Raw genomic sequence first — 21,663 nt, forward strand, 5'->3', positions numbered from 1 at the left:
TACATTCAGGCTGTCCTTGAAGAATCGGTGATGAAGTCAAACATCCCTGTCAACCCAATGGGAGACACCCAGCTGAAGGTTGACCAAAATGGATAAGATTGATTCATGGAGGCACTAAACACATTAAGAGACCTTTTTCCGAATGTGCAGGTGTAAGGTCAGGGAATGCACACACCTTCCAATAGTACATCTATGCAACCCTTCAAATACTGTTATCTCCGCAAGTGGCAGAGTGTGTGAATCATGTATTGGGCATGTTAGCTATTTCAAATCTCATTGAGCCAGAGTGGAAGCAAGTCATTCTCAATCCTGAGGGTCTGCGTGAAGGCAAAGGTAAGTGAATGTCATTTGTCACCAGAACAATCTGTTTTATACAACGGCTCAAAGAAAACAGCAGAATAATAGTATGATACCAGGCACTCACCAGCACAGTGTGTTCAGCACAGTTGCACAGCAACTGTACATGTAGCAAGTGGTCAGTTCAGTAGCTGTAGCAGATCTCTGCATTTAGATGCTTTGCTCATGTACACTGTGCCATGAGGAAACAAGGGGAATGCTGTATTCTCACTGATCACAATGTACGCTCCTCTCCAGACATAAAGACCATCTCTTACCACTGTCACACAGCAGTAGACACTAAACAGAGAGCTCTTAGAGGTGTCTCCTGCATCAACCTAGAAGGATCTCAACAATAAGACATTTACAGCCACAGTCATTGCTGTGCTGTTTTTGATTTCGCTACAAGGGGTGAGAAATTTCATTCTGCTCCTCCTTCAGAAAATATGCACTCTCTTCCCAGTTTAGATTGAAGTATGAGAATCATTTCCTGAAAATCTTGGGTGGTTGGGAGTCCTGCTGCCCCTTCCCTTCCTCTACTTTTTTGACAGGTTAATACCCACAGCACCTATGACTGAGAATGAGTAGTCTGAGCAGAACTCTCAATATCAGAGCCATGATATTCAACATATGTAGCATCACTCCCTATTGACATCATTAGCTTCAACGAGCGGGGGAAAATCTCACAACAAGTCTACAATCTGAGATATAACCAATAGAAATCGACCAACAGTAAACGTGAGTGTAGTTGATGATCTCATTCAATAGCAATGCTTGGAGTATGGGACTTAGGCATTGTTCCTGCTGAATATATTTACAGATGTGTAAACTGAAATGAAAGTATTAACAAGACAGATGGGATATACTTGCAGTTTGGTATCCCTACCTTTGGATTGAGGCCTAATTCAAGTCCCACCTGCACCAGAGGTATATAATAACATCTGTAGTCAGGTAGATGAGAAAATATGAAATAAGACTGGTGGACAGTGAACTGTGGAGGGTTTCATAGTTCCCAACTGCTTGCAACTCTTCTTCAGCTACGTTCATGCTTAAGTGCCCTTAGAGAGGGAGTATGCAGTGTCCACAAATATTCTCAATCATTTTGGAAAGGCATCACAAGGGGTGGAGTGTCTTATTTCCCTTTCCATCTCCGTTTTGGCTCAATCTGCCTCCTCCCCTTAGTTTCCTGGAGTTTTACCTTTATAGTGTTAATGCCCCTGACAGACATTGGATAAAATTGATAACTCATTGGAAACAATGGGTGATTTAGTGGTGGAAGATAAAGGAGGAAAGTAACATAGATGTCATGGGAAAAACCATTCAGGTATACATGCAAGCACTTCCAGATTTCGTCAAAAAACAATAGAAATGAGAGTGCTGTTGTGGCACAGTATTGGGACCATAGAAACAGGAGTAAGCCATTCAAGCCCCTCAAGATTATTCCATTATTCAATAATATCATGGCTAATATGTGGCCTAACTACATCTATGTTTAGCAAGGGCTAAAGGTATAAAAAACAAATAAAAAGGAGCTGGATTAAAATTAAACAACTGATCCAGCATCTAATACCATTTGTGGAAGAGAGTTCCAAAAAGCTACCATCCTTTGTGTAAAGAAGTGTTTCTTAACATCTCTCCTGAATGGTCTGGTTCTAATTCTCAGACTAAGCCCCCAACTTCTAGAATCTTCAACCACTGAAAGTAATTTATCTACCCTGACTTCTCCTGTAAATATCTAGAAGACTTTGTTCATATCACCATTTAACCTTTTTAATTTCTAGAGAAAACAAACATTTTTATATAACCTTTCTCATAACTTAATCCCTGAAGTCCAGGTATCATTCTTGTAAACAAGTGTTCCTATCTATGAATTAGGAGGCCCATTTGCTCCAGAAATATCAAAATGACACCATAGGACTGAAACTGCAAGTGCTACGTAGCCAAACTTTGTTAGAGTTAATTTCTCGTTTTGAGAAAGATAGAATGGTTATAACTGTGAAGACAATTGTTTGTATGTGTTTTGGGTTTGTAGATCAATATATTATAGCACCAAGAAAACAAGCTATACTTGATTTAGTGCTGTATAATGAACCAGAATTAACTAACAACGTGATAGCAAGGGAACAACTTGGGCATCATGACCAGAATTTGATCGAGTTCAATATTTATATAAATAAATATTTGCAAGGAAGAGAGTTAAGTATTTAAGCACACTTTTAATGATAACTAAGGCACAATTTGAAAGGATAAAAAAAGTGATTGATCACAGTGAAGTGAACTGCTAATGAATAAACCCACTGGCAAACAGTGACATGCATTCAAAGAACTAATGATACAATGCAAAGGCAGCAAATGTTCCTAAAATTGAAAGACTCCATTAGCATAGTTGAAGCAAGAATGAAATATTTGGACTAATATAAGGAAAAGTCAAAATTTAGTGAACTATAGAGCCAGGGCTAAAGGTATAAAAAGCAAAAAAAAAGTAGGAACTGGAACATAATAGGAAAAATAAAAATATGTAAAATTAAACCTACACAAGATATTAATGTGAACAACTAATTTGTGTACATAGGTGAAGAGAAGCCCTGGTAAAGATGGAGGTAATTTCTTGAAAGGCAAATCATTATATGCAAACCAAAACCTTGATAAGTAAGGATTTTGCATTCAACTTCTCGTTTGGGTAGGAAACATGGAAAATATACATGGGAATAAGTCAAGGGAGGAGGAGCACAATGGAGATAATGTTAGTTTAAAAAATGGTACTCGTGAAAAGACTGGGACTAAGGATGAAATAATGTGCAGGATCTGAAACTTCCCACCTTATGTTATTAAGAAATATATGTGAGAAAATTGCAGTTGCATGAATCATGATTTTCAAAGCTCTCAAGAAACAAGAATTGTTCATTTGAATTGAAAAATTGTTCATGTATATCATTACTTAAGAAGACAGCCTTCTCAGTTTAACATCATTTAATGCAAAGTTGCTTGAATTTATTAAGACCGACAATGTACATGAATACTTGGACAAGTATCAGCTTACCAGAGAGATTACCATAGATGGCTAGGGCATGTCTGACTGATCTAGTTGTGTTCTTGTAAAAACTCACTGGCAAGCTAGATAGGAGAGCATTTATGGATTGTGTTCATTTGGGCTTCCAGAAGTTAAATAGTGAAGTTTATATTTATTCATATAAGGATTATGGACATCGTTGGATAGGCCAACATTTATTGGTCATCCCTAATTGCCTTGTTGGAGGTGATGAACAGCAGCCTTGTTGAACTTCAGTGCAATGGATCTAGTAACACCTAGGTTTGTAGGAAGCGAGTTCCAAAATTTTGATCCAGTATCAGTGAAGTAACCGCTCATGAGATTATTTGAAATAAAATAAAGGCAATCTTGTGCCATTAGTTGGCAATTAGTGGTGAGTAAGAAAGCAAAGTACTGTTGAAGAGAAAGCTATTTTAGTGATGAACTCCCCAAATGCCTATACTCAGCTTTTCTTCCTATTTGTTAATTGTTTGAAAGAAGCGACATCTTGCACTTCACGTGACATTACGATTGGAAGCAAAATATGTTGTATAACAGAACCAGAAGTCGCAAAGCATGAGAGACACTCTAAGGATGACAAATGCCATATAATGTGGAGAAATGTGAGGTCATTAAACTAAGATCCAAGAAAGACAAATGGGTATATTTTGTTTGTGGTGAGAGATTACAGCAGCTGTGTTACAGCAAAGAAAATTAAATTTTCTCATCCACAAAACACTAAAAGCTAGTGCAGCAATGTAAAAGATCATCAGAAATGCTTAGAATTTTGATTTTTATCAGATTAAAATACAAATATGAGGAATTAATGCTTCACTTGTCTGGATTGCAACATTTTGGGAAATGAATACCAAGAACAACAACTTACATTTATAATATATTTAATGTGATAAAACATTCTAGCACATTTCATGGAAACAAAATTAGGCACAGAAAAGAAATAAACTCAGAATATTGTGGATGTTTGTAATCTGAAATAAAAACCAAAAACAGTGGAAGGTCATTGACCTGAAATGTTAACTTTGTTTCTCTGTCCACAGATGCTGCCAGACCTACTGAGTTTTTCCAGTATTTTCAGTATTATTCCAGGTTTCCAGAAATGCCAATATTTTGCTCTGGTGTGACTATATCCTAGGGTAGGTTTCACATCTCCTACCATGATGCAGCCTTAATCAGCTTACAAAGCTCACAACCAAGTTTTGCTTCTGATTATTTTATGATGCATTCAAGTCCATCCTGCATTGGTGTAAAACTGATTGCATAACCGGCTTAAGAAAGAATTACATTTACTGAGGGAACAGTAATCATGAGATTACATTACTCATTATCAGGCTCAAACTTTATTTTAGTAACAAGCTCGGGATTTGAGACCACCATGAACCTAGGTAACATAATTATAATGTATAACTTACTTGTTAGACATCAGCCATTATTGCACATTGTTTAAGATAAGCATTTAGATTTTGTGAGCATGATGTATGAAGAATGAAATATCTTTTAAGACATGTAGCAAGTTCATAAGGATATTTTGTCATTTATTTTACCATGTTAGTGTCATTAAATGCACATTCTAAGGTATTTAAATCTTAGTTTCAACCTACAGTTTCATACCAACATGCTCCAGATTTGGCCATACATCAACATAGACTCATCACGTCACAATTTGAACACAGGGATCATTGGGAATCATGAGAAGACAACTCACCTTCCTTAAGTTAAATGCAATGTGAAGTTTAATTCCACTAGAGCTTATTTTTGGTACTCTAAATTATCTTTGGAGGGTAGTTCAATGCTTGAATATACAGGTAATTCCTTGGGGATGGAAGTAAGTGCTTGTGCTAGCACTAGCACACTGCAGAAGTGGTGGGGAATGGAGCTCTCTGCTTGAATGCATTGGGGGTCATCACTGATTGGCACAGATACCACGTCCACTTTCGATCCTACATCAAAGCTTCATCCTTAGTCTCTGCTCTCATTATCCTAGCATTTTGTAGGTTCCAACTGAGAGGCAAAGGGCTAACCTTCAGTTGTTTCCTTTGAATTCTTACTGCAACTGTCCATGTTCCACTAAAACGAGATAATTGTAAATCTGCCACGGTGGCAAACTGCAGACTAACAAAATAAAATGCAAAATCTGCCCTCTAGATAATTTGTAAACACAATCATTTCACAATATCTGCTTATTATTCATCATGCATTCAGCTAATTGTCATTCGAAATCCTGTTGTGTTTAAAATAAAATTCAGGTAGAGTTGTCGAGATTTTTTTCGGGCTGTGGGGCGGTGTTGCTGTGCTAAGGAGTTTTCCCCATCAGATATGGGGGTTCATTGAGGTGGCTGTGAACAAAAGTGGGAGACTCCCAGCCTGCGCAAAGAACATTCCGGCTCTTTTAACATGGGTGCGTCAGACAGGACGATAAAGCTGGAGGTTTTCCAATCGCGCATTTCCTGCCTCGTGCCGCTGTAGGAGATTTTCGTCTTAGAAGTTTCTATAGAGGGCGCAGATGTCACGCAAATACGATCGGTGCGTCCTGATTTTGTGAGGAAGTAACAAGAATGAAGTCCCAATCGCTGGTGGTGGAGGAATTGCTCGGCATGATGCACATAGCAAGCAGTAACTGATACGGATGGATAGATAGACAGATGGACGGATGTGTTGGTTGGATAGGTAGACACAGACAGATTTCTAACAACAATGCAGGTTGGAAATAGTAAGCACGGCAATGGAAACGGCCTGTATTAAAGAGTACTGACCAGGTGACGAACAATCCGGTTCAAATACTGTGACCTGACAACGGACATTTAAATAGCGTGTTTGCACATACGCTTCTGTTTTTTTTCAAAAACAAAACCCTATGGGTTGCCTGACAGTAAACACTAGGAGAATGACAAATATCCAGCGGCTCTGTATGAACTATCCCAGCGTATGCTCCTCACTGAATCATAGAGAGATGCCAGTCTGCCCATCATGCCTGTACTGGGCCTCTTTGACAGAGCGATTCAATTCGTCCTGCTCCCCTGCTCTTTCGCCATTGCCCTGGAATTATCCTCCTCAGCTACCTATCCAATTTCCTTTCACAAGTTCCTGTTGAATCTGTTTCCATTGCCCTTTTAAGCAGAGCAGTCCAGAACATTCCACCTTCTCTGTTGTCTCTCCATCGCTCCTTCATTTCAAACTGCCACACTCCAACGTCCACCATTAAAGTACGAAAGAGACAAATGGTTAAGTGGCCAGGAGTTGTATTTTAGTCAGTGATTTTTGCAGGTATACCATTTTGATAATAATTCGAAAGATGAGGCGTTAGCAGCTCTGAATCTTACAGAGTGGCAAATATCAAGTCAAAACAAAAGCAGACATTGCTGCAAAAACTTGGCAGATCTGGCAATATCTGTGGAGACAAAGCAGAGTTAAAGTTTCGGGTCCAGTGACCCTTCTTCAGAACTTAAAGAAGGGTGAGTGCTCTGAAGACACTGCTGAGTTTTTCCAGCAATGTCTGCTTTTGTTTCAGATTTCCAGCATTCGCAGGATTTTTTGTTGTTAAATATCGAGTCTAGTTGTAAAAGGAGATAGAGCAGATTTAAAAGAAAAACACTGCCTTTATTCGCTCTGTTATGCTCAACACTCGCCTACATTCATTGTACAATTATAGATTATAGTTTCCGCAGGAATGAGCACAATTGCCATTGTGGCGAAGTCGCTGTTTCAACAGAGGTAGACGATTAGTCTCAACTCAGCTGCTGTTTTCATGGAGTTCTCGACATATTTCTCTTTTCCAAGATGAAGCTGAACTTCCCGCGAAAGTTAACCCTCCTAAAGGTCTAACCCTTCGTTTCGGAGTGTTAGGAGCAAGAGAGACGGTGCCCCCACCTCTTCACAATTCAGACAACCTCACTGGAAAAGCCTAGCGGGTCTGTATTTGTAAGCTTTCAGCCCGGATACTCTAGTTATCGAAACCGAAAGGCATTTGCTTTATAATATAATTCCAAAGAACAACAAAGCCAACAGAGCGAGGTAGCTTCATTTTGCCGTCTTTATATCTATGCAGCCTTAACTGTTATCTTTTAATGACAGGGTTGGACTGTAAGACCATAAGACACAGAAGCAGAAATTAAGCTATCCCTGCTTTTATATTCTAGCCCTCTCAAGATAAATGCCAATATTGTATTTGCCTTCCTAACTATCAACTACCAACTCAATAGCCTAGTGGTATCATTGCTGGACCTGGATAACATTCTGGGGACCCAGGTGTAATTTGAATTCAATAAAATATCTGGAATTAAGAATCTAATGATGACCATGAATCCATTGTCGATTGTCAGGAAAAGAAAACCACCTGGTTCACTAATGTCCTTTAGGGAAGGAAACTGCCATCCTTACCTGGTCTGGCCGACATGTGACTCCAGACCCACAGCAATGTGGTTGACTCTGAACTGCCCTCTGGGCAATTAAGGATGGATAATAAACACTGCCTAACCAGCGATGTTGTCATCCCATTAATGAATGAAAAAAAAACCTGCAAGTTTACCTTAAGAGAACCTTGGACTAGAACTCCCAAGTCCCTTTGCACTTCAGATTTCTGAAATTTCTCCCCATTTAGAAAATAGTCCATTCTTCCTACCAAAATGCATGACCTCACACTTTCCCACCTTGTATTCCATCTGCCACTTCTTTAACCACTTTCCTAACCTGTCTAAATCTTTCTGCAGCCTCCCTACCTCCTCAACATTACCTGTCCCTCCACCTTCCTTTGGATTATCTGCAAACTTAGCTAGAATGCCCTCAGTTCCTTCATCCAGATCATTAATGCATAAAGTGAAAAGTTGTGGCCCCAACAGGGACCCTTGTGGAATACCATTAGTGCTTCCATCCTGAGAAGGACCCTTTTATCTCCAATCTCTGCTTTCTGCCAGACAGCCAATCTTCTCTCCATCCTAGTACCTTGCCCCTAACACCATGGGCCCTTATCTTACTCAGCAGCCTCCTGTGTGGCACTTTATCAAAGGCCTTCTGGAAGTCCAGATAGACAATATGGATTGGCTCTCCTTGGTCTAACTTGCTGGTTACTTCTTCAAAGAATTCTAACAGATTCATCAGGCATGATCTTCCCTTGATGAAACCATGCTGACTTTGCCCTATTTTACTACGCACTTACAAGTATTCAAAAATCTCATCCTTCACAATGGACTCCAAAATCTTACCAACCACCTACGTCCGGCTAATCGGTCTACAATTTCCCGAGTTTTGCTTTACTCACCTTTTAAACGGGGTGCTGACTCCAATGATTCCTGAAAGATCACCACTAACGCCTTCACTATCTGTTAATCCTTTGTTAAAATTTTACAACATTCAAGTTGTGACCGAACGTGTTCATTTTAATTATTGTTTCAAAGACGGTGTTCGCGATCCCCAAGTCCTTTGACCTCTGGAGGATTATTTCGTTTGCTTGATGTGGGGTGTTTTTCAAATCAATACGATAACAATAGAGTTCAGTCCTCATTAGGCCATCAGACTCTCAGACTAGCTATCTCCCCACTGACAGTCAGCAAGTTACGTAAATGTTAAGCTGCAAATCATCTTAACAGCTATTCCCTGACGCAGAACGTCATTTGCTTATGAGTTTCACCTAGAGTCAACATTGCAACTTAGCAGGTATTAAAAATATATGCATGTTTTCAAAACAAACTTTTTTCGAGAAATATATTTTCTTGTATTGGAACTTTCTCAGCTGGGAGCTCAGCGCGCTGCAGCAGCTCAAACGTACTCCTGGTCGGTGAGATTTCATCAATGATAAGGTCTGTTGCTACTGTTAACTCTTTGCATTCCTGACCTCTACTGACTTATTCGAGAAGGACTGGAGTTTCCGCCGGTGGCGGAACGCGAGGGAAATGATTTTAAGAATTAGAATTCCATCCCCGCTCGCCCCCCTTCTCCCCGCGACAAGATTTATCCTGCGGGGACTGACAGGCAATGAATACAGTCAGAGAATAGGTTCACCGACTGCAGTGGTTCTAGGGTCGCTTAGGGTCCTAATGAACAAGATAACAGCACAGCCCGACTGGGCAAACTGGTGGAAACCTCCTCCTGACACATCCCCTCCCCCTCCAAACACACACACACACAAATGAGTAATATCAGTGTGTGTAAAGGTTTTGTTTTATCAAATTGAAGGCCTAGATTATTCCTGACTCTAGCTTTGCGCTACTCTATGTATGTCATCTGGTAAGTTCTCAATGGGGAGAGGGCTTCTTTGTTTTTATTTTATCAATTTGATTAATGTTTCTGAATGTATGTTGACGAGGTTCCTCCGGTACAACTCACTTACAAGAACAAGCCAGCTAAGAGCTGCACAGCTCTCCCACATATTGATTCCAAATGCTGACAGATATGCAGAATGGTTTAACGTTGATTCTGGGACGGTCTTTATCACAAAGGGAGAAGCGACACAGCAGTCCTGACACTCAAGTAAAATCACTTCTCGTCTGGCACAATTGTGCTATATGTCGAATCTGTAAATATTTGTCGGTGTTACTCACTCAGCAGCTACATACAGTAGCACTGATGCCAATGTGAAATTGAGTACTGTATTTGAATGGTCACAGTTTATGCATGGTCCCCAATTTAGACTCTTCCCATCTGTTTGCGAATGTGTGTCGTATCCTTAGACCCTGTACTTACGTCTGCAATGTGGACACTATGTAAGTTTTTTTTATTTTTACAAAAAATGTTTTTTGTCCCCGTCAATCTTTGAGACAATCTGGGAGGATCTTTGGGGATTCCTTGCTTTGATATGCAAATGACCTTATAGAGTCCAAGAGAGCAATGTGGAAGGCGAGAGAGTCACAGCATCACCCGACCATTCCCCCAGCCTGAACGTCTCTTTACAAAAACTGCGGACACGTTCAGGAAACCGAACTTGTATTTTCTTCCAATGATGAAAATTGAACCCAAAACGTCACCAGCTCCTCCAGGCTATTGTTTGAAAGATATTGGAAATGTGCTAACGCTTTCTCATAACAATAGTACTTTTCTAAATCAAAGCAAATGAAGTGTGACTTTATACAATACTAGCTCAAATAACAATTGTAGTAATCACAATTACAATTAACTTACAGTTAAAATTTCTACATGGTTGGCGCCTCAATATTGTGTTATTTTTAAGTTTTGGCACAAAAACTTAAAGGTTTGCACAAGAGGTTAAATTCCGAACACCTACCTTTCCTGGGAGTGCGTTTGCCCTCCGTCAGATTGCAAGTGTGAGTAGTGTGGAGTCGAGCAGAGAGACAGCCCTCGGTGTCTGCATTGAGAGGTAGAACCATGTCGAGACTTTCCACGCCGATCAGCACATCCTGCTGGCAATTACATTTCGCGTCCAGCAGCCCACAAGAACTGGCCTCCGTCTCTCCTTTGCCTCTTCCTCCTCCTTCTCCTGTGGCCCCGGCACTTCCAACCTGCCCTCCGGCCTTCAGGCAGCTCTCCAACCAGCCACACAGTACCCGGCAGCCGAACTGGCTAGGGCTTACCTTGTTCAGCACCAGGAACTCGAAAGGCGGCCGGCCACTCGGCCCGTCGCCGCGGGGTTGGCCCAGGCGCTGAAGCTGGATGAAATTCTTGCCCAGCTCCAGGAAGACGAAGAAAGTCCTGGCCTGGCACAAGTGCACCACAGATCGGTTGCGCCTCAGCAAGTCCCGTATCTTGTCGGGAGAGTAATGGTCGAACTGGTAGACCCAGAGGGAGAAACCGGCGCAGAGCTGGTCCCGTTTGGAGAATTTCAGGTAGATGGTGTACTTGGTGGGATCTGGGTTCTCCAGGGTCCAAGTGCAGTTTGTGGAGTTTGGGGGAAAGAGATCGTTAAGGGAATACGATCCGTAAATTACTCCTTTGACGAAAGTGGAGCATAAGTCCTGAGCAACGTGAAATCCAACCATAGCCAGAAGATGGGTTACAAACACGTAAGTCCTCAGGTCACCAACGGTCTTCATCCTATGACATTTGGCCTGGAGAGGGTTGGAAGTGGTGGGTTGGGTGGTGGGATTTTGGAGAAGGGGCAAGAGATGAAAATGCAAGTGACACTCAAGACGTAGACAACGCAAGGCGCCTTTATACACAGGTGGTGCCCTATCCCAACCCCATGCAAAAGTGATTGGGAGACCATAGTAACAATGGCTTGGATTTAAGCAAAGCTTTCTCTTTGTCGGCAGAAAGTCTAGCCAAATACCGCCGCCAAGCGGATAATATCCCAGAGTCTGTCTTCTAAGAGACACGAGGGGAGAGCTGAAAAGCTAATTAAATACCCCATCCGCGGCACCTCCCACACAGAAAAAACAAAATTCGACAGTCATTCCTGAAATGTGGCCCACAAAAGGCCAACTCGTCAGAAGGGAGAACTGAACAGTGGAGGACAGAAATATATAGTAAATATGTACAAAGCAAAAATACAGACATCGCCCCGAGTTAATCAATAACCACATTTTAATGGTGTTTCTTGCAACCTGTAAGCATTGTTTTAATTGTCAGTTTTTTTTTACAGCCAGCGTGGCTGTTTAACAACCAATTTTTAAAAAGGTGATTTCCTCATTACAGTTTTGAGGCAGCAGTGGTTATCTGACAATACCTTGTTTCCGGGTCCTTTGTTATGATTGCAATGGACGGTTCTGTTAAGAAATAATACCGAACTTGTTATCTTCGAGTTGTCAGTCACGCTCTCGAACAAGACGAATTGTGAAGAGATTCCGCCTTATATAATGCGACCAGGAAGAGTATTTAAATATCAGATATTTGATAATACGACGTGGGTTTTTTTTGAGTTTATTTACTGAGTTGTTAAAAGCCACCGGTTAATTTAAAAGAAAAGCCATCCCCGCACGTATTTTGAAATGATAAAAAGTCATGCCCAAATCAGAAAAAAAAAGCTGGCATCAAGTTGCAACCGGGGTCTCCTTCCTGGGCAATAGTGCAGTTTCTGATCTCTATTTTATAAATCTTTTTTTACAAATCATTTCTTCACACTCACATGCATACACAACATATGCGCACACACACACACACACAAATTCCAGTAAGGTACAATAGAATTTGATGCTTTAAAATAGTATGCAGTTCTTGTGGTGAAAGAACCATTCCCCGCATGACCGCATTAGGTGTTAACGGCATTACCATGTTCATTACAAAACCAGGAGATGCAAAAGTAAACCCGAAATGAAGTGCCCCCTAACGTGCATAAAAATTAGTCGTGTACACATGGAAGAGAGAAAAGCACAGTCCCCTTCATACTGTGATACCAACAACATAGTATGAAGTAGCCGCCAGTTCAGAATCCGCTTTGACTTGGCACAGCACACCTTCCCCTTCCAACATAATCTATCTTCCAAGTTCACCCCTCCCCCACGTCCCCCACCCCCACCCACCCACCGCTTCTCTTGACGAGGCATGAGAAGTTTATTTTTTCCATTCAAATGAAGTCTTCGCGTTACCCGCCGGGACCCCAGTGAGATAAGCTTGGGAGAGAGAAAGAAAGAGAGAGACCCCGGGACTCCGCAAGAGAGACGCTACAAGACGACTCAAGATTGGGACGGGTCATGCTAACAATACACAAAACAAACAGTTGGGGTGCATCAATGGCGACGATTTCCCCCTTCGATAACTACAACAAAATATCTGCAAGATTTGCTCACTACTAAGATTTTTGAGAGCATTGAGCCTTCCTGCTCCTATGATGCTGCTTGGCCTGCTGTGTTCATCCAGCTCTGCACCTTGTTATCTAAGATTTCTGAGATTCACCTCAGTTAATAGCTTCTTATTGAAGCACACACTAGCCATCGTCTCTTACCAATCGGAATACAAAACGAGCCTGATCGAGACCTAGCAGCTTGTTTGGACAGAGCTGGAGTTCGCAAACTCTCAGAGATTAATTCCATTTTAACTCACATCAGGATTTCAGAAAGCTGCAGACATTGCTGCAAATCCCCAGCAGCTATCCCGTCTCTCCACAAGCTGGTTCAATACCAACTCTGCATTGACTGGCGCAAGTTACAATGCATCTGATGAACACGACGCACTCCGAAACGAGGAGGTTGGGGTTTGCTTATAAGTGGGCCCCCTCGCAATACGACCATTCACTCGCGGCTGGGGGGCGGGGGGTGCGGCTGTTAAACAGCGCAGTGGAAGGGTCGGTCTTAACCGTCTCGAATCCCGGCAGATCCGATGCAGGGCTTCACCCCCGCTCTCCCCCCAGTTCTTGTATAGTCGCTGTGAAGTGACAGTGAGGCGGAGAGATGTCACACCATCGTTCACGGCCCATTCCAGCTGGACCAGACCACCGATTGTGAAGCGGGCATTTCGTCTCCTTTCCCCATAACACGCACACGCAAACACACACACGCATATTCACGCTTTTATGTTCATATTCTTGCATTTATTCAAAAAAACGTGTCTTAGCAGTTAAAATACAATCCTCCTAACGTTGAGCGAACCAAACTATTGTAAAACATAATTCAACTCACTTCAGATGTCAAGGTTTTATGTGTGAATATGCGATGGATACGTGAACATAAGGATGCCTGTGTATGTGTGTGTGTCTATGGATTTGTGTGGGCAGATATGTCTGTGTGTGTTGATCTGTGTATGCGTGGATATATTTACGTGTGTGTGTAGATATACATATGAGTGTGGATATGTGTACGTACTTGGACAGGTGTATGTGTGGAAAACCAAAAGAACTGCCGATGTTGGAATTCAGAAACAAAACAGAAATTGCTAGAAAAAAACTCAGTAGATCTACGGAGAGAAATTAGAGTTAACGTTTCAGATCCAGTGATCCTTCTCCAAAACTCTGTGTATGTATTTGTTTGCGTGTAGATATGTGTATGAATATGTATGTGAAGACGTATGTGTGAATATGGGTGTGTAAGGGAATTAATGTGTGTGGATATGTGTGTCTAAATGTGAGTGTGGATGAAGTCATGGTGTGTTTAGAGCATGGAAAGAGGCCTTTCAGCCCACCGTTTCCGCACCAAACATCCACTTAACACATCTTCAAGCACTTGCCCATAGCGTTGTATGCTATAGTGTTTCAAGTAGTCATCTAAACAGTCCTTAAATGTTTTGAGGGTTTCCAACTTTACTGTCCTCCGCTCCCCCCCCACCCCCACCCCCACCTTTCAGGCAGTGCGTTCCAGATACCCACAACGTTCTGTGTGAAAAAAAAAATCCACAAACCGCTCTAAAGCTTCTGCTCATTCCTTAAAATGGCGTTGCCTGGTTATTGATCCGTCCACTAAGGAGAACAGTTTCTCCCTATCTGCCCTGCATATGTTCTTCATAATTTTGTACACCTCAATCAGATCATCCCTCCCCCACGTCCCAACCTTCAGCCTATCCTGCTGTATTAGTGTGTGTTTGTATGTGAAAGAGAATGTGTGCTTGTGAAGTTGTTTGTATGAATGTGTACATGCAAGTATGTGAGAGAATGCGTCAATGTGAGGATGTGAATGTGTGTGTGAGCATGTGTGTGTGTGAATGTGTGTGTGCAAGTGTATGTATGCGTGTGAGAATGCGTGTGTGAATGTGAGGATGAGTGAATCTGCGTGTATGAATGTGTGAGGGCGAGCATTTGTGTGAATGTGCATAAGGGTACGTGAGAGTGGATGTGTGTGTATGAATATGCTTATGAATGTCCGTGTGCATGAATTTGTGTAAATGTATGTGAATCTATGTGTGTGTGAATATATCAAGTGTATGTGCATGTGTGTGAATATGTGTGTGTGAATGCACGTGTGTAAGTTTGTGTGTTTGTGTATGTGGATATATGGGTGATTGTGTTTGTTAATGTGTGTGTTCGTGTGTGTGTTTGTGTGGAGCTGTGAGTAAGGCGAAAGTACCCAGTGAAAGACATTCAGATAAATTTACATATTTAAGAAAACGCTGCAATCGTGGCGCCCATCAGTGTTGAACATAGACGGCGCCCTAACACCGCTCTCCAGTCAAATCGTGCTGAATGCTGAGAAAGCCCCCCACCACACACAGACACACGCACACACAGGCTCACTTCCATCACAACTTCCTCAACAAACATGTTTCGGTCCTAACATTTGCCCATCCTGGTCACAATAACTTACTGCTCCAGCTTTCTATGGGAGACTAATAGCCTAGAGATGGTTAATCAGTTTGTTTGTTTTTCAGAAAGCAGCAACAGTTTCCGAGCCTTCCCTCATCTCGTTCGCGTGGATCAGGGAATGACTGACTCCAGTCTTATCTCTCGACGTATTTACTACCCGGTTCGGAGCTGACCCCGTCGAAGACCTAGAGCCGAGAAGTTGCTTGTCCTTACCTTGCAATCCGATCGTGCGGCTATTGCTCTCCGGTGCTGACACACATGCCCATTATGGAGTGGGAAGCTTCCAGTCCTCTTATCGAACTCTTCTCATTTTACCTTGAAATGCAAACAGCAGCGAGAGGCGAGCTTTCAGAAAACAATTTAACTCCTGAACGCAGCTTTGCATCTGTGTCGACTGTGGAGGGGCACCCTCTCCTCTGTCTCCTCCAGCCCACTTTCAAAAGAAACCGTGGCAATCCAACTGGACGGAGTAGGAGATTTTCGAAGGGAGAGAAAGAGGGGGAAATGACACACATAAAGATTGAAAAAAATCGAAAAAAAGATGAAAAGGAAAGGGGGAAAGAGAAAGAGGGAGAAAAGGCTGTTCAGATTGGCTTGCTACAGAAATCGGCTCGAAACTGTAACGGCGCACATCCTTTGGTTACTGAAGGGAGGGGGCGGAAGCGGGAGGGAAGGAGAACGCTGTGTGTGTGTGCTGGTGATTGCAAAGAATAGTCAAGGCGCTGGATAAGAGCTAGGGACCAGAGGAGAGCTCCTTCGGGACGCACATGCGATTGTACGTTAGCTTTGGTGGATTCAGCCACGTCTCAACGTTTGACAGCGCGCCTCGGAAGGATTTTTTTTTACAACCATCGGTTCCAGCCGAAAGTGGGCGGCCTTGGGAATGGAGAGAGAGCTTAAGAAAGGAGAGGTGGGCATAAAACGCATCCTTTTTTAACAAAAAAATCTTGCTTACCCTCTTTAAATTTTCAACTCCATCGTTCTAACGAACACAACGGCTTGATGATGGAGTGAGCAGCTTGCTTGCAGAGGTTCTCCCTCTGGCTGGGTGACGGATGTACGGGAGGACGTCTGAACTCCCCCCACCCCCAACCCACTCCCTCCCAAATAATTGGGCACTTGATCTTGGCGAAAATCCCGGTGGTTGGAGACAGTCTCTGGCCAGGAACACAAGCCGGGGCGAGGGTTTCCCCTGAAGGGAAGGATTAAGGCAGAGAGACAGTCGCCTGGTAAACAAGTCATGAGAGTTTCACACTGGCTCAGGGACCCGCAAACTGAGCAAGGAAGGAAATTCAGTTCACTCTGGATCAGGACACAGGGGACGGAGGCTGGGGGTGAGATGAGGAGGCGGATATACGCTGAGTTTCTGAAAAGGGACTGGCCAGTAATGGGATTGGCGATGTAGGGTGGGAATGGCCACCTGACCGAGCAGGCTCGGCCTCTTGCATATAGCATGGGGACATTGTCGCCTTAATCGCTTCCATGCGATGGGACAAACACGAAATTAAATCCACTCCCAGGATCAGAGAGAGAGAGAGAGAGATACACACAAATACACACACAGAGAGAAGACAGCAGAACCGCAGCGCTGTCATTATCAACAACTGAAAGTGCCAGCGGCTGCAAGCTCATCCCTTACCTTTTACAGACAGACTACACGTTGTTTGCTTTTATAGGGCATGATGAACACACACAGACCTAGCGAAGGCAAACACAAACATGCCGGTTAAAGACACACATCCCAATTTGTTATTGGAGAGCCGCAGAACATCACCGACAGGAAAGACAGGGACAGCCCTGTTCACGACATGCACCGATCCGCTGTTTTAATGTACCCGTCTTCCTTGTAAAATATACATCCATGTAGAGTACGTGGCTGGCATCGTCACTGAGCCCGGAGCAAGAGGATGACTTCAGTAAGGGTAAGAACCGGCAACTGACTCATCTCCAGTTAAGAGGTGGGCAGATCCATTCAGACGGTCGCTAGTTTGCGAGGCGATGAGGCAGCATCCGACTATCTGAACTGTCCACATGAACCAGCTGAACAGTAACCGGGCCTGAGCGCTGTGTATGTGTGTGTGTGTGTGTGTTATAACTTTGTGAATTAGACAGAACCAGCCATGGAATTAGGTCCCCCGGCGCTGACAGTGCGCAGAAACCTTGGCTGCAATCTGGCGAGGTCAAGTATTAAATCCTAGGCACTCTGCTCTCCAATCCGCTTTCGTTTTCACTTTAAACCGAGTTTAGGGCAGATCTCTCTCCCAGCCCCCTCCCTACCAATCGCTTTAATTCTGTTGAAGTTATTTAGAGCTTGCAGTCAATCATATGCGAATTATTACATTATAGAAATGACAACTCGTTGTCGAAAACAAAAGCATTTCCAAGCATACGTCGGCTGGAAGGCCACCTTTTTAAAAAATGTAAATACGTCCGCTTCATTGTGGGGCAAGAGCGGGGCTAATGGGGTTGCTGAATTGGAACACGATTTAGAAGCACGCTTGAAACGTTCCCTGGCGCCAGAATGCAGTGTAATTCAGTGCAAATCTCCCGGCGCCTGGAACTGCATTCCTTATTTTTGCTGGATCAGACCGTAACTGTCAGCTCTCCAGTGTTCACAAGGGTCCCCTATCGCTTTTCATTTTGTTTCACAATTTAACTTACGATGCCAGTTACGGTGGCATTGCATAGTCATATGCAGACGTTACATAGCACAGTATTTTCAGTATAGCAACAGACCGTTCGGCCCAACAGGATCATGCTTTCCACACAAATCTCCTATCACCTTCATCTTGTCCCAATTCTTTCATTCTGTGTTTCTTTGCGTGTATATCTTAAAGCCACATCTGGATCTGAGTAAAGATATTTCTCCCGAATTCCCTATTAGTCATATCTGAGATTTCTGACCCCTAGTTCCCGACCTCCCTCTTGGACATCCTCCTTATGTTTATCATATCAACCCCTTTCGCCGTTTTAACAACTCCAGCTTTCTGCTTTCTAGTGTAAAGAGCCGCCACTATGTACAATCTTTACCACTGACGAAGTCGACGCATTTTGTATTTCCTATTGGGGATTTTCTTGCCCCAAGGATAAGCAATCTTAGCAATCATTTGAATCATTCGTCAAGACTTCAGCAGACACCTCCACTGCATCTACTGCCCTCTCTCTTGGGAAGGAGTTAATAGCAGGGTTGTCTGTGAAATAAACCATCGGCTTTCATATCTATCCTGCTGTAGTTGGATAGTTACCTGTCATGATTTCTCATTCCGCTGCTGCGCTGGTGCCCTCCCTCCCATTCCTCATTCACGTGATGTCCCCTTGACCAGAACATCTGAAAACACTGTCCGTTTTCACATGTATGCTGATAACATCCACTTCTCCCCCGTTTTAAACCTCTCTTGACCCTTCCGCCGCCTCGCAGTTGTTAATCTTGCTCCTCTTGTTTTCCGTACCGATCGAGATGGAATCTTCTCCAATTAAAGACTGGGAAGACTGAAGCATTCGGTCCTCGTCACAAATTCTGTTTCCTCACTCTCACGCCATCCCTCTCCTAACAGCGACCTGATGCTGAACCAAACTGTGATTTTGTGTTGAGCTTCCTAAAACTGCATCATCACTAAAAGAATGCCTACTCCCGTCTTTGTGTTATCCAACTCCCATGCCACACATCTTATTTGTTGCTAATCCATGATCCATGCCTTTGTTGCTTTACCATTTTGGTTGACCTTTCAAGGGCACACCTGCACATTGCCCAATTTCGACCTATCTTCACTGGAGCCAAAACGTTAACGCTGATTTCTCTCCACAGATGCTGCCAGACATGTTGAATTTTTCCAGCGATTTGTTTTCGTTTCTGGTTTTCAGCATCTGCAGTTCATAAATTGTTTTGGCCCATGATCTCGAGTTCCCTCCCTAAACATTCTTGTCTCTCGTCCTCAATTCCCTCTGGTAAGATGCTTTTTGAAACCTCAAAACAGAAAGTGCTGGAGAAATTTATGGAGAGAGAAACAGAGTTAACCTTTCAACTCCAGCGACCCTCCTTCAGAACTGGAATCGAAAGGTTAACTTTGTTTTCTCTCCACAGGTACGATCAGACCTGCTGAGTTTCTCCAGCAATTTTTGTTGTTTTTTTTTCTGTGTTTCATATTTCCAGATCCTCACTTCATTGTTTTAGATCAAATTTTGGTCTTATCGTTAAATATCACCTAAATGTATCTACAGCGTCCGTTTTGTTTCTTAAAACTCCTGTGACTAGTTTGGGTCTCCATTACAACATTTCTGCTACGCAAATGAAAGTTGTTATAGCTCACATGCGCCTGCCCTGTATTTGGTCTTAATATTGTCATTCAGTTGTAAACCAAGCCATCCATGCATTGATTTCTTGTAACATTTCTAGTATCGTGTAATAACTCTAACATGCTAGAAGAGGAAGCATATCCCATCGAGGAATAATACGGGTTTCCAAAAGCTTATTGGAATAGAAATCAGATGAAGCGAGTTAGTGTGGGGATTAGGGCGGTCTTCAGAATTAAAGCTTGTCAAAATCTAAGGCAATAAATTCTTCCTTTTTTGAACGGAATACAAGATTGGATTTTTGCACGGACGTTTAACCCAAAAGAAAATGTCCATTGCTCACAATTTCTTTATAGTGGTGGGGATTTTACACAATTATCTGTTTGACAAGAGTCAGAGGAAGGCAACCCTCCTCACTTTAATAATGATCATTTAACATTATCCGGGAAGTTGACATCTCAGCTGCGAGTTCTGAAAAAGCTCAGTCACACAATGTGTATCAGGTTTGTCAACCAGCCAAGTATCCAGTTTATAAAAAGAATGTTTAACTGACTTCCCACTGCATTCAGCTCAGCCATCAGCGTCGCGCCTCGTGATACTGAAGCAGCAGTTTGCCTCTACTGAGGCGGAGACTGGAACACACTATTTGGATTGTGTTACTTGTGAGGTGATCCGCCCAGAATTATCTCAGGATTGCTGAGCTATGCTGCGAATGATGCTTACACTAGTTTCTAACATTGATTATGAAGAGGAAAAGAGAATCTAAACAAAATAGTACACTTTTAAAGTGGCTGTTGATGAGACTAACAATATCTTTGAAGCGATGGGATAAATTCGGTGATAGTGAGCACAATTCGGTTAGATTCAGTATGATTATGGAAAAGCATAGAGATAAATCAGGAGTAAAAGTTATGAACTGGGGAAAAGCAAATTTTACAAAACTGTGAAGTGGTTGAGATGGACTGGGTAGGACTTACTCAGACACAGATCAGAGGTAACCAGAGGGAGGCACCAAAAATGAGATCCTCATGGCACAAAGCAGACATGTTCCCTCCAAATATAAGAATGGTACTGCCAAATCTAGGCCCTCATGATTGTCTATAAAAATACAGTGGAAGAATAAACAGAAAAGGAAATCTTATAATAGTCGCAAAAAAAAGAACAATGCAGATAGCCCAAGAGGAGTATAGAAAGTACAGAGATCAAGTTAAAAAAGAAATAAGGAAATCAATGAGAGGATATAAAAATATCAGCAAGCAAGATAAGGAATATCAGAATTGTCAGAATATAAAAAGCAAAGGGATAGTTAAGGAAAAAGAGGGACCTATCAGAGATGAAGAAGGGAACACATGTGAAGATGCAGAGAATATGGGAAGAATTTTAAATTAATTTCTCTGTCTCCATATTCATAAGGGAAAGAGATGATGTGGATATAATGATCCAAAAGAAGCAGTTTGAAATATTGGGCAAGATAATCATAACAGGAGAGGAAGTATTAAAGGAGTTGGAATTCTTGAAAGTAGATAAATCGCCAAGGCGAGATGGATTGTTCCCTAAGAAGTTGGAAGAGGTCAGGGAGGAAATATCAGATGCTCTGAGGATTATTTCCCAGTCTTCACTGGACACAGGTGAGGTGCCAGAGGAATGCAGGAATGCGTTGGATAGTCAGCATGGCTTTATTGAGGGAAGGTCATGCTTTACAGATTTGTTTGAATTCTTTGAGGAAGTGACAAGGATCAATGAGTTTGGTACAGTGGATATTGTCTGCATAGATTTTGGTGGGACATTTGACATGGTCCCAAATAGCAGACTGGTCAAAATGCTGAAGGGCAATGGGATACAGGCTTGCCTTGGTAACAGGAAACAAAGGGAAATGATC

At 42.5% G+C, this 21,663-nt stretch overlaps 1 protein-coding gene across 1 annotated transcript in view; it reads right to left on the bottom strand.

The window, feature by feature from the left end:
- The window catches only part of adgrb3 (adhesion G protein-coupled receptor B3), a 739,829-nt gene extending 724,031 nt beyond the window's left edge, over positions 1 to 15,798 (bottom strand). The window contains exons 1-3 of the mRNA XM_048596949.1: positions 15,708 to 15,798; positions 10,831 to 11,376; positions 10,596 to 10,773 (exon numbers count right to left, since the gene is read on the bottom strand). Of these exons, the coding sequence (XP_048452906.1) occupies positions 10,596 to 10,773; positions 10,831 to 11,361 (709 nt within the window). The 5' untranslated portion in view covers positions 11,362 to 11,376; positions 15,708 to 15,798. The remainder of the gene's footprint in view (positions 1 to 10,595; positions 10,774 to 10,830; positions 11,377 to 15,707) is intronic.
- Positions 15,799 to 21,663: the final 5,865 nt, after the last annotated feature.

This window comes from Rhincodon typus, chromosome 5 (assembly GCF_021869965.1).
Source record: "Rhincodon typus isolate 14 chromosome 5, sRhiTyp1.1, whole genome shotgun sequence".
NCBI classification, from domain to species: domain Eukaryota; kingdom Metazoa; phylum Chordata; class Chondrichthyes; order Orectolobiformes; family Rhincodontidae; genus Rhincodon; species Rhincodon typus.